This window comes from Pollicipes pollicipes, unplaced genomic scaffold (assembly GCF_011947565.3).
Source record: "Pollicipes pollicipes isolate AB1234 unplaced genomic scaffold, Ppol_2.1 Scaffold_3447;HRSCAF=4054_pilon_pilon_pilon, whole genome shotgun sequence".
Taxonomy (NCBI): Eukaryota; Metazoa; Arthropoda; class Thecostraca; order Pollicipedomorpha; family Pollicipedidae; genus Pollicipes; species Pollicipes pollicipes.
The window spans coordinates 28,297,696-28,313,804 of NW_023596297.1; the positions used below are offsets into that span (position 1 = coordinate 28,297,696).

The 16,109-nt window shown below is 51.9% G+C and overlaps 1 protein-coding gene across 1 annotated transcript in view; it reads left to right on the forward strand.

Annotated features, from left to right (window-relative positions):
• The window catches only part of LOC119092389 (rho guanine nucleotide exchange factor 17), a 27,538-nt gene extending 12,200 nt beyond the window's left edge, over positions 1-15,338 (forward strand). The window contains exons 11-21 of the mRNA XM_037215351.1: positions 300-435; positions 1,285-1,376; positions 2,238-2,382; positions 2,939-3,061; positions 3,246-3,353; positions 7,511-7,821; positions 8,894-9,036; positions 10,358-10,532; positions 11,477-11,647; positions 13,663-13,808; positions 14,097-15,338. Coding sequence (XP_037071246.1) covers positions 300-435; positions 1,285-1,376; positions 2,238-2,382; positions 2,939-3,061; positions 3,246-3,353; positions 7,511-7,821; positions 8,894-9,036; positions 10,358-10,532; positions 11,477-11,647; positions 13,663-13,808; positions 14,097-14,222 — 1,676 coding nt within the window. The 3' untranslated portion in view covers positions 14,223-15,338. The remainder of the gene's footprint in view (positions 1-299; positions 436-1,284; positions 1,377-2,237; positions 2,383-2,938; positions 3,062-3,245; positions 3,354-7,510; positions 7,822-8,893; positions 9,037-10,357; positions 10,533-11,476; positions 11,648-13,662; positions 13,809-14,096) is intronic.
• Positions 15,339-16,109: the final 771 nt, after the last annotated feature.

Here is a 16,109-nt window from a genome sequence, read left to right on the forward strand (position 1 = left end):
CACGGCGCCAACGACTACGAGAATTCGGCGATGTGTGCCCAGCTTACAGATCAGAAAACGGACGACTGGGTACGATCACTTTATAAATAAGCTCCAAAACCCATTGAAAACCCCGGAGGTGATTGCAAGGACAGTCAGCTCGTGGCAAACCCTGTCCAATCAGATCTAGGCAAACCAAAATGACACACTGCCACATGTTGACCACAGCCACGATACGGTGATATAGCGCCGCCGTAAAGAGAAACCGAGTTGATGACATCATCCCTCCTCGTTGCCAGGTGAAGGGGCTGGTGTATGAGATGATCACGCCACTGTTCCCAATTACCAGGTGGAGGAGCTAGTGCGCGAGATGGCGCACGTGCTGAACCGGGAGCTGACGGAGCGGCACCGAGCAGACAGCCAACTGCTGATGCTGCGACTGCAGGTCACCAGCGAGTGAGTGCCCGATTCCGGTCAGGGTTCAGTGGGTCATGTCAGGGTTCATAGACCCAGGCCAGGGGTCAGAGACTCTGGTCAGGGGTCAGAGGGCCAGGTCAGGGTGCAGGGCTTAGGTCAGGGGTCAGAGGCCTCCGAACAGGAGTCAAGAGAGCAAATCAGGGGTCAGGAGCGCAAGTTGGAGCTAAGAGGTTTAGGTCAGGAGTCAGTGGCTTAAGTCAGGTGTCAGGACTCTGGTCAGGGTTCACGTCAATGGCCGGGTCAGAGGCGCAGTTAAAACATCAGGAACTCGGGGTGAGTAGCAGGGGCTTTGCCCGGCGGTCAATAACTCTGGTCGAGACTCGTGGACTCAAGTCAGGAGTCATTGATCCAAGTCAATGCTCAGGGACTCGGGCCGGGCGGCAGAGGCCCAGGTTCAGGGTGGGGGCTCCGTGGCCTGCGGCTGCCGGACATCATGTATCCGTAGACACCGCTGTGTCAACAGGGTGCATAATTGGACGGGAGTGAGAATCGGTGCCGCCCTCCTACACCATGTGCCACCTGAGGTGTCATTCGGACGTAATTTACGTGGTTGGGACGGTGGCTTTCGTTACATCGCTGGAAAGAGCGTTGCTGTCTCAGATCTCAAAAGATCGTGGATGTGAGTAATTTGCTCGCCGTTAGTCCATACCACAGCCATGAGTTGTTTGAATGTCTCACTTGAAGGCACATTCATACTGGCTTGATTTACACTCCCAGCCCTCGCAAATTTTCAGTGTTAAGAATATCAAAGAATATCATTAAGTTGATAATAAAAATCCAAAACTGTGCCATATTCCACACCTATGATGTCAATATGTCTGTTTTTAGGGAGTGCACGGAGAACATCACCGCAAGCTTCAGCGACGTGGACAAGCGGGTGACCTGGGAACAGCTTTTTAACCAGACGAAACACAAATTAGGTACGTACTGCGTTGGTGTGCTGTCTAAATTAGCACCCAAGCTACGTCGTCAATAGGACTTCACGACGCACCCAGCCGCTGAGAACATGCGGCAGGAAGGGCGGGAAGAGCGCTGAATCGACCCGGCGCTTACCGGTTCACAGACGGGCTGCTTAACCGCTGCGCCATCGGCTCCTCCAGTATCTGATGTACATGCATGATGTACATAGTGTCATTATGATTGACATTCATCCTCTTTGTGGCCACCATCGCAACGAGTGCATGGGGCACGCAATTATTGGTCGGACACCTGCAGTTCCGCTCTACTTATGCTTCTATCGGTGGCGCTGCTTAAGATCCGCTGTCTGGTCGGTTAACACCACCGCACGCATCGGTTTTGAGCGAGGCCATTCAAAACAAATTAAACGTACGATTCAACCAAGGTGCCAGTATGATAAAGCCAGGAGCTGTCAGTGTCCGCTGCTTTTGAAGGCCGCAGCAAGCCTGCTATGGTCTGCCCCCGCTCACCGCCCGTGCTCTGCCCCCGCTCACCGCCCGGGCTCTGCCCCTCTCACCGCCCGTGCTCTGCCCCCGCTCACCGCCCATGGTCTGCCCCCTCTCACCGCCCGAGCTCTGCCCTTGCTCACCGCCCATGGTCTGCCCCTCTCACCGCCCGTGCTCTGCCCTTGCTCACCGCCGTGCTCTGCCCTTCTCACCGCCCATGGTCTGCTCCCGCTCACCGTCCGTGGTCTGGCCCCCGCTCACCGCCCGTGCTCTGCCCTTGCTCACCGCCCATGGTCTGCCCCCGCTCACCGCCCGTGCTCTGCTCCCGCTCACCGTCCGTGGTCCGCCCCCGCTCACCGCCCGTGTTCTGCCCCCCAGTCGAGAGCTTGGACCAGCGGCCGGTGCCCCGCTTCCTGCAGCCGATCCCCGTGAGGAAGACTCGCGCTGGGCTCCAGTTCACGTGCGCCGCCCCCACGCTGGCGCCGCACACCGAGAGCGGCAAGGACGTCTGGGTCTGCAACAGGTCATGCCGGATGCGGTGATGGAGAGGCGTACAGCAGGCGGCAGCATAATCGGCATCATTTGAGCTCAGGGAGGGCTCAAATGATGCGTTTTAGGATATGCGTCAAAAATGAGGGTTTTAGCTGTGTCGTGTTCATTATCGCTGCTCCATAATGTGAAGGCACGCATTCGGCTGCACAGATGTATACATTTCTAGTTGCCCAATGTGCAAATTCGATGTAAAGCAAGAAGGTGATGTTTTCCCCCAATATAAATCTGGATGTAGTGTTGTATGATATTTTCATGCAGATGACATGTTTGGAAAACTGACACTCTCGACACAAAGCCCGTCAACACACAGCACACAAGTATTGTTTAATGTTAAACCATGGGTTTCTTGCTAAGTGAGATGCACCAATGAACACTAAGTACGCAGAGCATATCTCCTTGCATCTTGGGTTTCAAACACGAATGTTTCATGGAGCAAAACCAGTCGCCCGATACATGGGCTGACATGTTGTGCACTAATGCTATAGCGCCAGCGGGAAGGATAACCTGTTGTTCTCCACTGTCTCCAGTGACGGCTACGTCGGCCAGATCTGCACGCTGAGCCTCCGTCCGGAGCCGGCCGTGACGTCCTGCAACGGCGTGTGCAACTCGCGCATCCTGTGCATGGTGCCAGTTCCCAGTCACCCGGCCCGGTAAGCGTGACCTAACCGGTGAATATGATGAACTTCTGCGCTTGCTTTTCCGCTGGCATGATAACAGTTGAAGCAGCCAAGTTGAGGCCGTGTTTTCTGGCTGGCTGGCGTTGAACCGCGGCGGGTGAACGGGTGGCACGCCGATCCGCCGATGATGCGTTGCTGACAGCGCGTGCAATTCCAGCAGACGCTGCCGGGTTCAATTCGCTGCCGATGACGCTGCGCCGAGGTCGGCGGGGGAGGCGCAGGGCCGTGCCGCCCGGGTGTCCAGCGGGCGCAGCAGCTCCGACAGGTGGGTGTTGTGAGCCTCGCGCGTCACCTGCTCCGCCGAGTGCGCCGCGCCCCGCCCCCCCAACCCCCCCCCCCCCCCCCCCCCCCCCGGCGCTGCGCGTGCGTCAACAGGCTTCTCGCGGGGGCACCGCTGGCACCGGCGCGCGCAAAAACGGGGCGGGGCGCCTGCAGGCCGCCGGCCCGATAAATACGCAATCATGCGCGTGCCCCGAGGCTACGATGATGTTTGTTAGTGGCGGCACGGTCGTCTGCGTTATTCATTTGCGTCATCGATCGGGAGGGTCGGCCGACGGCGACCGGACGTCACCGGCCCCCCGGGCGCCGACGCCGACCGCCGTCCGCCGCCCGGTGGCGTGTGGCCCGGCCTGTTTAACAAGTCATGACCTCGACACACGACCGGCGGGTCCGCCGCCCCCGAGGGCGCGTGGTGATAGCGGCCGTGATTTGCGGGGCGGAGTAATGCTTGGCAAACTAGGGTGGGGGATGTCCATGGGTGCACGAAGTTCAGAGGCGTGCCGAGATTCACTGCGCTGCTGAGGCGCGGTTGGTGATCCGCGATTTTTGAGAACCTATTCAGAGAGTAAGATGCAGCAGAGAAAGTAGTGATGGGTGTAACTTATCAGTAAGGAGTGCACGGTTTAGTTATTTCGACCAACGCTTGCATACTATAACTCGATGATCATAACTCCGCTGAGCAGAGTATTGCGTGAACCCTAACCCTCACCATCGATGGGCAATTCCAGATCAACAGTTAAAATTTGGTGCCGAAAGTTGACACAAAACAATGCTCGGCGTGATCCGCCCTCGCACTCGTTACGTCAACTGTCGCAGCCCGCCGCTGCCACCGGCCGCGGCCATGCCTGTCAAGGTCAAATGGCGAGCACCTAAAGCAGCCTGAACCCACCCCGGCACGGGTGGGTGGAACGGAGGCGGCATGCTAACCAACTGAGCTACCGGGATGGAGACTGTGGAGACCCCGGGTTGACGCGAGCCAACACCACCAGGAGTGAGACTCATCAGCAGAGATATCTCACACACCTCACATGCTTGATCAGAACAAAAAATTCATATATAATTCGGCGGCCACCTCGGGAATCCGCCTGAGACCCATCTCAGACCCTCGGAGTGAATCGCCCCGGTTGAAAACGCCTGCCGTAGAGCTTTTACGAGCTGCTCGGGATAAGGCGTTACCGCCGATGGAATGATGGTTCGGACCTCCGTCCACGTCGTCGGCGTTATTCTTCACACAACGCTTCGGCCCCTTACTCCCTCGGTCGTTGTAAATGTACAAGATAAAATATTACTGAACACAATGCAATAGAAAGAGAAACCAAACCAAGGATTACCTTATTTTACCTAAATCAGTTACATTTGCACTGGACTTCAATTTACTTTGTTGATAGGAGCATGTATGAAAAGCTGGGCAAAGCTGAGAAAAGCGCTATTTCACTTCATGTATGGCGGTGACCATAAGCTCCTGTCAGCCATCCTATAAGAACGGTCAAACATGTTGGCGGCGTGTGTGGCGACAGGGCTTGGTACTTCTAACAAGCGGAGTTTTCTCTACACCCAGAAACCCAAGAAGTCACTTTTGCGGGAGGCAATGTTTTGAGTAACGCGGTCTTCTGTCAAGGTAAGTTTATAAGCTTGCATCCTGATATTGACAGAACTTTTGCACACAGTTTACCGAACAGAAGCATCGGCCACAGGTGGATAAGACGATCACCTAAACAATGTGGTGTGTCGTAGTGAGCAAGTGCTCTGACGGTCAGAGTTTCCCCAAAACCCGTCCCTTAGAATGGAAAACCTGAGCTCCTTGAGAATAACAGTCAACAGTTTGTTTTGCTTTGCCTCGCGGTCTGAATCAAACATGCCTTAGCAAGCTTTGTAATCCAGCTACGAGCATGCATGGGCTTAGACGTGAAGTTCGACACTTTTCTGTAAGATTATGTGGATAGCAACAGGAAACGGCACTTCGCATGGAGTAGGCTTGGCAAGCTCCTCATCATCTTGAATGTTGATATCGAAAATCAGCGTCAATCTCTGGAATCTAATGCATTGCTGTCATTATGAATGACATAATCTGAAGTATTTCGACTGAGAAATAGCTCTACGGCACAAAGTATGCACTTAACTGCAAAACAAAGCCAAATAAGCATGGAAGTTTAACAACAGCATTTCAGCTGAACCACGTGTCTTGGCTGATTCTTGTATAATCAACAATCATGCCTCGAGAATCGATCGCAGCTACCGCGTCCTTGCAAGTACGCCAGGTTACAATTCGAATTACACACTTGTCTTTCAGTAAAAATAGTGCGGTGGTGCAATGTTTTCGCTGGCAATTCTGCAGGGATTATCATTTACAGTACACAAGAAGCCACCTAGGGAGTGGATCGAGTTTTCATTTGGTGTGGATTCTTAAGAAAAGCTGTTTTGATCTACAACCGGTCCACACCAAGTTCAAAACACTTTGTCGACCCGTGTTGACCGATAGCTTTTTTCCACAAGACGCCCAAGTTTATATTTTGACAACCACGATGACATCGTACACTACGACAAGTCGTATACGACACGCAATTACACGACCATACGACACAACTGACGAATATGCTTTCCCCTTTTCCATTTCAGGCCTTCACGCCTGTAAGTACAGAGGTGGCTGAAATCCTACGTGGGAGAGCCCTCTCGAGCCCCTTCGAGTACTGGCGTTCGGGTTGGCTCCAGGTCAATGATTGGCAGGCTCAGAAACAGCATGCACTCTTCGCAGCTGTAGGCAGCTTCGCAGCTGCAGCTGCGCATGAGCTGTGCTCTGGAGTTGTACTCAATATTTTTTTTCTTTGTCATGTCTATGCTTCTTATTCAGCTTGCTGTTCTCTGATCTTCGGCTTGGAAAAGCAGCGTTGCACATCAAGTTCGCAATACTAAGCACAATTAGCTGCTCAGGTGTGCCTGGAAAAGTCGGTTTCCATCAGGACATCGAACCCCAGACCCCGTCAAGTCATGGCAATGGACACTGACTGGGTTATGTCAGGATCCAGGTCATCCCGTGCTGACGCAGTTTATTACAACAATCTCTTTATTGGTGGGTTGGCACGTTTAATCCTATGGAGTAACTGAAGATCCAATTCAGTTCGGACTAACTGCAGACTATTGTAACGTTCTTTTCATGAGAGACATCCGAGATCCGAGAGATCCCAAGCTTCCGACGAGATCCCCATAAACTCATTCATAAGTCTACCTCCAAACATGGCGGCCAAACACCGTACCTAGAGCGCCGCCATCGGACACAATGAGAGTCACACCTATTTCCTGTTTCAGTTGGAATGCCCCATATATAATTTGATAAAGAAATGTGAAAAATTACGTGATATTGGTCAATGCGACAAATGTTAGTGCAAATGAGATAGTGTGCCGAATCAGTGATGAATGAAATAGTATAATGAGTCAGTGATAAGTGAGTAAAGTGAGCATGGATGGGTAGTAGCACTTTTAAGGGAGGGGATAATAATAAAGCCGATCTTGATCACCAATCAAGATCAAGTACAGATTTTTTCCCACAGCACTATTCGACAGAAGTCCGCAATCTGCTGTTCAGCAAACTTATTTTGGTTTCTCCATGGTACATATTGTTATGCGTATTGTATCGTAAAGTTATATTCTATAAATCTCGTTGACTACATAATACAGTTACATGTGGCGCTGTACAGCAGCGATGTAGTGTCAAGGTCAGCGTATAACTAGATGGATATGTGTGATGTGCAGCGTTTAGACGACTCTTGTTGGCCCCAAGGGGAAACGAGCGTTGATGATTGCCTAGCCCATTGATACATTAGGTACTGTACCCATCAACATTTGTGCTGTGAGTGGTCTGTTTGTTTGGCGAAGGCACTGTGTTTAGGGCTTGGACACGCTCCTAAAGAATAGCCCACCCGTCGCAAATCCTGGCTGCGCCCCTGTCATTTGACACCTTGTAGATACGTAGCAGTTGGGTTTTGACATTGTCCTCCGCTCCCTGGCATTAAACCCCCATATGTAGCGTCACATAAATTATCGCCCGGTCACACGGCCTGAAAACTCTTTGAGAACAAAGGCGGTGGACGGCCTGCACCACTAACAGCGGATGTTAACGCCACTTGTGCCATGCTTTGTCCACTCCAGCTCCTCGGAGTCCGACTCATCAGCGGACGAATCCAAGTGTGGCCTGCGCCGGGGGATGGTAGACGAGTCCAAATCCCGCCGTCCGCGGGGTGCGGCGGACGAGTCCAAGCCGTCGGGGGACCAGCCCACCATGTGGCTGGGCACCGAAGACGGCTGCATCTACATCTACAACTGCAGCGACTACGTGCGCGTCAAGAGGACCACGGTGAAGGTGCAGCTGGGCTCAGCCGTGCACGCTATGGTGTACCTGGAGGGCCGAGTGTTCGCCAGCCTGGGCAGCGGCGCCGTCTCAGCGTTTCGGCGAGCGGCAGGTATGCCGATCGATAGGCCCTCCCCTCCGCCTGCTATGAAGGTGGGCTGATTGATTAGTCACGCAACTGCAGGCTTCGCAGCGCCGCGCTCAGCCTGAGTGACCAATCGTGCTCCCTGCTAATGCCAAAGGATGTGGTAGTTTAGGAGGATCAGACCCAGCTGTCGGTTTGTTTTCAGCAGTAGGCACTTACCTCGCTAGTGCCTGAATGACAGTAAATGATTTGGTCACGTACAAAGGAGTCCTGCTTCATCTTAACTGGCGGTCCTGCGACAAAAAGTCCTGTTTACTATCACAAGTCAAAAACAGAGTAGGTTTGACGAGACGAATCTTATCTAATTGTTACAAACCGGTTTTATCTAGGGACAAAGCATGCATTGCTCTTTATCCGGTAATTTATATTTATATGCCACAAAGGAGTGCCTTCAAATGATCACCTACAAAGCTCCAGTTTGCTTTGATAACTTCCGGTATTGTGTTAAAGTATTTTTCTAAGGTATGCCCGGGCATTGCCCAGTCTTCAACAGTCTTGCGCTACAGCAGCTTCTGGGCGGGAAATAGCTGTTTTTCGTCTTGAATGGCACAGTTTCGTCGTTTATATTTTTTACAAATCTTACGTATTCGTAGAGGCACGCTGAGCAGGTAAGCATGCCTCAACACGTCTGAGCACTTTGTGATGATTTCGGTATTGTTCTACCCTGAGGCTTTTTCGTTTGTCTTTCTTTATTTTTTCAACACATTTCCAGAGAAGCTGTAATCGGTCACCAGCACAACAGCATAGGTTAGCTTACGTTAGGTACATGCACTTATTCCTACACCACTGTCCAGGAAAACCATACTGTTGAAAGATGCTCCCCGATTCAGAAAATATAAAATGGTTATCTGCGATCATGCTTCATGTAGCTTTGCTTACAAGTTTTTCCTCGTGTTCATTTCTGTTGTGCCACTTATGTGTCTATATTTGTAAGCTCCGTGTGTTTTCTTCTGTTTGTTTAACCCACATTGTGTAGTAATATGATCCCGGCTTTCTCGACAAAAGTTAAGCCTGTTGTGACGTTTGTCAATGTTTTCAGGCGGCGCCTGGGACTTGCAGAGCCCGCTGGTGATTCAGGTGTCTGCCAGGCCGGTCAATAGGCTGGCGAGTGTCCTAGGAAAGCTGTGGGCATGCACGCATAACCTGGTCAAGGTCGTTGACCCGTCCACAGATACCGTGCAGGTGAGGAAGAACAGTGACTGGCTCGAAAGTCCTGTTGTTGCAAACAGTAAAAACACTCTTCATTGTACGACACACCTTTATCTACGATCGTTCTAACTTAGCTTAGAATCAGCTTAGAATCAGCTTAGAATGTTCTCAGGCATTCTGGCAGGATTTTTGAAAGATGTTGTTGAAGTATAACATATTTTCGCACTTACCCTTTGAAATGGTAAGTAACATTCTGGGAGACTAACGAAATGTTACATTGTATTTGCGGCATACTACAGCGATATATTTCATGAAACAGCCAGTTATTTTGATTAACTAGTACCCTCTGATTTAGGCTGCGTTGATAACGGTAAGCGTGAAAGCATCGTTCAGTCAAGCGGCAGTAGGCGTGAAAGGACCGCTCAGTCGGGTGCAATGAAGTACAGCCCTTGAACGCACGTGTTCATGGGAGCGGTGCCTTGCGGTACAGCATACCGCGGGCGTTCCAGTGGGAGGTGTTGTGCGGTGCAGCATAGCACAATCACACGAACCAGGGATGTATGGCGCCGTGAGGTGATGCTTGAGTCCGCAGTTCCACAGAACGCGGGCAAAAAGCCCGCACGCTTTTAAGAAAACATTTCTGGGAACTTTGCGGGTTTTGGTGAACTCTCAGTGTCTAAGATCCACAAAATTGCTATTCCGAAACCGTACATACATTGAAGTCTTATTACACTACATACTTAACTTTTTATGGTACTCTTCACCGAACTGTTCAATTTGAGAACTAAAACTGGTTTACCTGGCATACAATGCTTTTAACTGGCTGATAAAAGTAGTATGTTGCAATCAGTTCAACAGCAATGAACTGATAATCATTATGCTAGTCAACGGTTCAAGTTACCTTGCGTTTCCTCCTCACAACATGAACTGCAGTCTGCGGGTTTCTCGCAGCCCGGCTGCATTTTCGCAGCAGCTCTTAGAACAGAAGACATAGCCGTCAGCGATGGTAACCGGGCAAAACCATCACAGCTTCGTAAAAAGAGATAAGGGCAACAACTTCGTCTAGTGCGAGTGCATGGCAAACAAGGCGAGCAGTAGGGGTAGCCAGCCACAACGCCCGCCCGACAACACACTGTGCCGGTCAGCAGCAGCGCGCAGGCGGTACTGCAGTGAGGGTAACCAGCCTCTGCGCTTGCCCGGCAGCACACTGTGACGGTCAGCAGCACCGCGCAAGCGGTACTACAGTAATGGTAAGCCAGCTGCTTCGCTCGCCCGGCAGCACACTGTGCCGGTCAGCAGCAGCGCGCAGGCGGTGTTGCAGTGAGGGTAACCAGCTGCTTCGCTCCCCCGGCAGCACACTGTGACGGTCAGCAGCAGCGCGCAGGCGGCTGTGCGGGCGCTCGCCCACTCGGGCCTCGGCGTCTGGCTCAGCTTCGTCCACACCACCACGCTGCGGCTCTTCCACGCGTCCACCTTCGACCTGGTGTGCGAGGTGGACGTCACGCCCGCTGTCACGCGGATGTTGGCAGGTCAGGTCAGGTCAGGCCGGACGGTCGCCGGAGGTCCGGCGACCGGGGCCGCGGCTCACCAGGGCCTGTTCTGCACGCGGGGGGAGGGGGACACCGCTGTGGTGTGTGGCACACTTCAATGTGGCGTGTACTTTAAAGCTTTGAGTTGATGCTCTGTTGTAATAGTAGACTGTGCAAGCACTGGTGTGAGGGATCCTCTATCCTTTTCAGGGGCCCGGTCCACTGCAAATAGCCTCACATTTGTTTTAAATCGGGTCTTGTCCAGGCATGAGCAAACCGGTCAAGCGCTCCAAAATTTAAGTCCCTGAAGTCATTTCGGGAAGTGTCTCCAGTTTTAATGGCAGTGACTGCCAATAACATGATTTCGAGAAGAAGCAACATTTTTCATAGTAAGCCATCAGCAAATCTTTGTACAAAGTTGGCACAAGAAGTCGCTACGTTTTGTGGCGTTGCCAAACCCTGAGAGAAACCGTAACCACTACAGTTTACCTGCCGGGGGATCAAACCCAGACATCTCCGGCTGGAGGCCATCGCCCTTACCTGTAGCCACTTGGACCAGTGTGGCAGTTCCCACAAACCGCATACAAGACTGTTGTACATATGCATTATGTGACACAAAAGGGTTGACTCGCCTATTATGCCATCAGAGGATAGGATGAACCGTGCCGAGCATTGCGGTGCAAACAATGTCGCCACTAAATCATGCCGTTGAACTGGAATCTCGCGACCGAGTGGTAGGGTTCAGGGCACACACAACCAGGTACTGCTTAGCGTGAGCTCGATCTAAAAACATTCAAACGGCTCGGATTTAATTCCGAAAGAATGTCACAAAATGAGCGCGCAGTTTCCTTCGCTGTAACCAGCGGCTGACACGGCTGGCGCCTGTGGCCGAAAGTGGCGCCGGAGTGCTGGCGGTGACCAGGCGCGCGCGCCCGCACCGGCAGGCTGCGACGACATCATCCGGCAGCACAAGACGGCGTGCCTGCGCGTGACGGCGCTGATGGTGTGCAGGAGCCTGCTGTGGATCGGCACATCGGCTGGGGTGATCCTGAACCTGCCGCTGCCGCCGCTGGGCGCTACCACCAGCTGGATCAGCAGCACTCTCAGCATCGCCGGTCAGTGCCGTCCTCCCCCCCCCCCCCCTCTTCCCCTCCCCTTCCCTTCCGTCGGCCGGCGGCCTGCGGTTCGACCAGGAGTGCTCGTGTCTGAGCCACAGCCGTATCGGACCGGAGCGGAACGTCTTGAAACTAGCGTCTGGAGCTCTGCTTGGTTCAGCTGAAAGCAAGTCATTCATTAATGCTTACTTTTGCCAGGCATAGGTCGAAATCTAGTGTTAAGGGGTTCGGTCGTAGCATTTTATGAATGTCTTTGTACAACGACTTGGATGCGAATTTGTCAGGATTAACGGCCATTGATATGCTCTCTTTTTGATGCTGTGATCAGCACGCTTAACCCTAGCACTGGCGGGTCTGCAGGTAGCCACCGCTTCACGAATCTGTTCTGTTGAAATTCGCAGAACGGTTTAGTCAAGCCCTTAAATTCATTGTCATTTTTTATAAAGCTTCCGGATATTTAAAGTAGTGAAGGCCAGGCCATGCCAGGTTAGTGACCAAGGACCATTCTAGTCGAGGCATGTCATGGACCAAGAAATGGATGAGCTTTAGGCATTTCGTCATTACGTAATAATAAGCCTTTCTTCGGTATTCAAAATTTGTTCTAACGATGATGCTCTCGGACCTTCTAATAACGTGCTCTGGTTAGCATAGATGACTGGCCAAACTTGACCTTTAGCTCTGAACCCCATTAACCTACCCGCTAGTAGTGAAATTTACCGGTTTTACTGACTTATTATCCAACAACATAGTCATTCACCTGCAAATGACATTTTGATCACAAAGGCCATCGCAGGACACCAACCTAACTTGACCAGAATGTCTAGATTTGGAAAAATTGCACAATATTGCCGGCAGTTACCAGTTCCAGTTACCTTCTTACTTTATAAAATCGCTTGATAGACGAAACATTACAACACTGACCTCATTCATCACACATGTACTTGACATTTGCTTCACGTTTAGGCATTTGCGCTTTTTTCGTGAACTTAAAGCCTAACGTAATCCTTTGACCAGTACTACATTCGTACATAGACATGGTACTTTAACCCAGGAAAGTCAACATAGGTAACTGACCGAAATTGGAACTGAACTTGGTTATCTTCAAGTCGGTTATGATGAAATTTACGGTTTCAGTCAACAACGGTGGTCGGCAAAGGAACTTCTGGCTCAAAACAACCAACAAATAACCTGGATAACCTATTTATGTTTTGCCAAACGCCCTTTGCTGATGATCATATCTTGCAACTGGCACGATACCATGCGGGACGATCATAATACAAATCTATTTTCAGTCAAAGAGAAAAGGTGTCATTTGACCCTACATAACCTTCAAACCACAGACCTCAGACCTGTGGAGGCAAAATGACCTCAGTGAAATCTGTTGTTAAGCTTCGATTCAACCACTTAAGACCATTCACTCGTCTTTTTCCCTTTCCAATCCGAGGATACCAGTGGGGGAAGGGGGAGGGGTACGTATTCCACATCATGGCAAAAGTGGCGTAGACCAACGACAATGCAAAGGTTAATGTTACCGAATTTCCACGAAGCAAGGTTGAATTTAGACTCTACCGGAAGGAGTATCGGCAACTACTTCATATTTTACGGCGGAACCGGCGCCTAAAAAGCATTGCTGCTTGTCCAGAACGCCCTCAATAACTCGTTGGCCCACGCGTCTGCCGAAGTGTTCGGCGAACTCTCCTCTAGCACAATCAGCAGCACCACACAACGAGCCCAGGAAAATCGATGTGTTTGGGGCAACAAGCTGCCACATCCGGGATCATCGGCCCACTTGGTTGTGTAGTGCCTCGGGTTTCAGAACCCATCGCGACACACCTGAATGTCTCAGTTCTTCGCTCGATATCGCCTCGCCTTCCGGCTTTCCTCTGGATAGTGTGGAAGCCGCGGTTCGTGGTGTCACACCTGCACGGGTGTTCTCAGGGATTTCGCACGGCCACACGGGCCACGTGCGGTTCCTGCCGTGGCTCGTGGCGTCACACCTGCACGGGTGTTCTCAGGGATTTCGCACGGCCACACGGGCCACGTGCGGTTCCTGTCGTGTGTGGACTGCGTGGACCCGGCCGCGGAAGTGGCGGCCCCCGCTCGTGGCAAGCGATACCGACGCGACCAACAGCCGAGGCTGGAGGAGGGCACGGACACCATGGTGAGGGCGCGCGGTCTGATGACGAAGCACAGCACCAGGTCTAGTGTGTTAACGAGTGGAGTGAGCCGGGTGGCTGCTGTCTCATTACCTTTTGCTAAATCTAGTGATAGCAATATGTCCACGGCCGAGAATATTGCTTTTCCTCGTTGACTTGCATGCATTCATTGTAAATTTGCGCTTGTTGGTCGCTTGATTGCAGTGGAAGTAAGGACCCAGAGAATGACAGCACAGTATTCTAGGATCCCTTTGTGTGTGTGTGTATGTGTTCACGTGCACACTATCTGTCAGGATACTGGTGTCGGCAAGATGCTGGTCATCTCCGGTGGAGACGGGTACGAGGACTTCCGCTCGTCGGGCTCCGAGCTTTCCGGCAGGGATGACTCCACCAACCACCTGCTGCTGTGGAGCGTCTGAGGACGAGCCGCGTCACGGCTCGACATACCAACAGGCTGTATAGCTGGTGTGAGGGCTGACCCAAATACTGGGCAGCATCCCAACAATACTGTATTCCTGTGGAATGGCGGAGTACTGGCCGAAAACTAAAGGCTTGGCTCGATCATTCGCCATGTGCTTTGGCTTAACTGACGGTAGGTTATGAAACATGACGAGACCCATCCCTCCAATCACCTAGTCTCGTGGGATAACTCGGGCCTGACTCTGTCCATCTGGGGGAAGAACGCAGCCTTGGCTCCGATATAACTGCGCTGGCTGAAATGTTGCTGTTCGTGCTGTAAGTGTGGCATGTCTTGTAATACTAAGTGTGTAAGGGAGACGTACAGACTGTCTAAAGGCTGTCTTTCTGTGCCCAGACCGAGAAGTGCAGTCAAAATACGTGATCGCGTTACCCGAATACGGTTAAATCATCATAGACAGGATTACGACGCATTGGCGAAATGAGTTTGGTTATAGTTAAGTGTCGCTGTCAACATTATAAAGACTAGTCCGTGCATTTTTGTAGACGTCTGTGGCCTTGACCTAACATGCACGGGTTTCGAACATTGAAATACTTTTATGTTTTATTTGTGGTCGTTTCAGCCTCATTTCGTGGGCTTGTGGGATAGCAGTCGGCGGAATATATTCAGCGTAGTGTTTGCAGACGTCTACGGTTTTCCAAGCCTTGCATTTATACTTTGATTCGGCACCTGGCAGATGCACTAGTTGAGCTTGAAATCTAAGCTTTGTTTTGTACAACTTTCGACATCCTAACATGCAAGCTGTGGTTTTTTGCTCTTCGAATATTGTATATTTCATATTGTGATTCTTGGCTGTAGCTTCCTGTGAGTGATGTGAGCTGTAGCATTTTACATGGCACTGCGATGTGATTTAACAAATACACATATAACGCCAGTTTGGAAGTCAATATCTATGCGCTCGAGAGGCTAGTTTGTTGGTGCGTGACTGATTATTAGACATTGTCTGCTAGACGAATTGGATGAGCCTGTATTCAGTGCAGCCGTAAGCAAGTTTGTGGAAAGTGTGATAAAGATGTGGTGGTCATGGTAAATGAGAGGAATACAAGCCTATAATGGAGCACGAGTGTGTTCTATGTTCTGTTCGCGAGAATAAAAAACACGCCACAATAAGACAGCCCACATTGACGGGTTCGTACTTGACGGTTCCTGAGTCCACATCATGCTATGTCTGGATATTTAGCTCTTCACTCAGCCGGAAAATCGGTAAATTTCACTGTCGGTTAGTCTTCTTCCCCAATCGTCTTGCCATATGCGTTTTGTGCCTACGCGTCAGCCATGCGTCAGCTATGCGTCATCTTCGCTTGGTGAGATGCTTCACATCACGACAGCACGTCCGCGGCTTCACCGAGCCGGCCCGCCCGCGTGCGGCGCAGGCGATATCGACGCGCCATCACCGGCCGCCGCAGTCACCCGCGGCGGCCGGACGGCACGCGTCCGGCGCCGAGAGCCGGAGACTGCGAGAAGACGACAGGAGGCGAGCTCCGGCCCGCTGCCGACACGCTCGGTCGCGGGATGAGGAGACTGCAGCGGAACCGAGAGCTCAACCACGGCCGGCAACGCCCGACGGCCGGCCGCGGCGCGTCGCAGTCGCCGTGCCAGCTCGCTGCCGCCGGTGGTCGCCCCAGGGCACGAGGAAAGCGCGTGACCAGGCTACGGCTTGCGACAGGCAGCGTGACACACGATGGAGCGTGCCCGAGGTGCTTTTGCGCTCGCAGCGAGTTTTGCGGTAGCGAACAGTGTGCAGTCATAGCATTGGGCACCAGGAGCATACATCGGATCTAAGTAGGTAAGAGCCGTTGTCGAAACCCGATGTGTTTTTAAGGGGCAG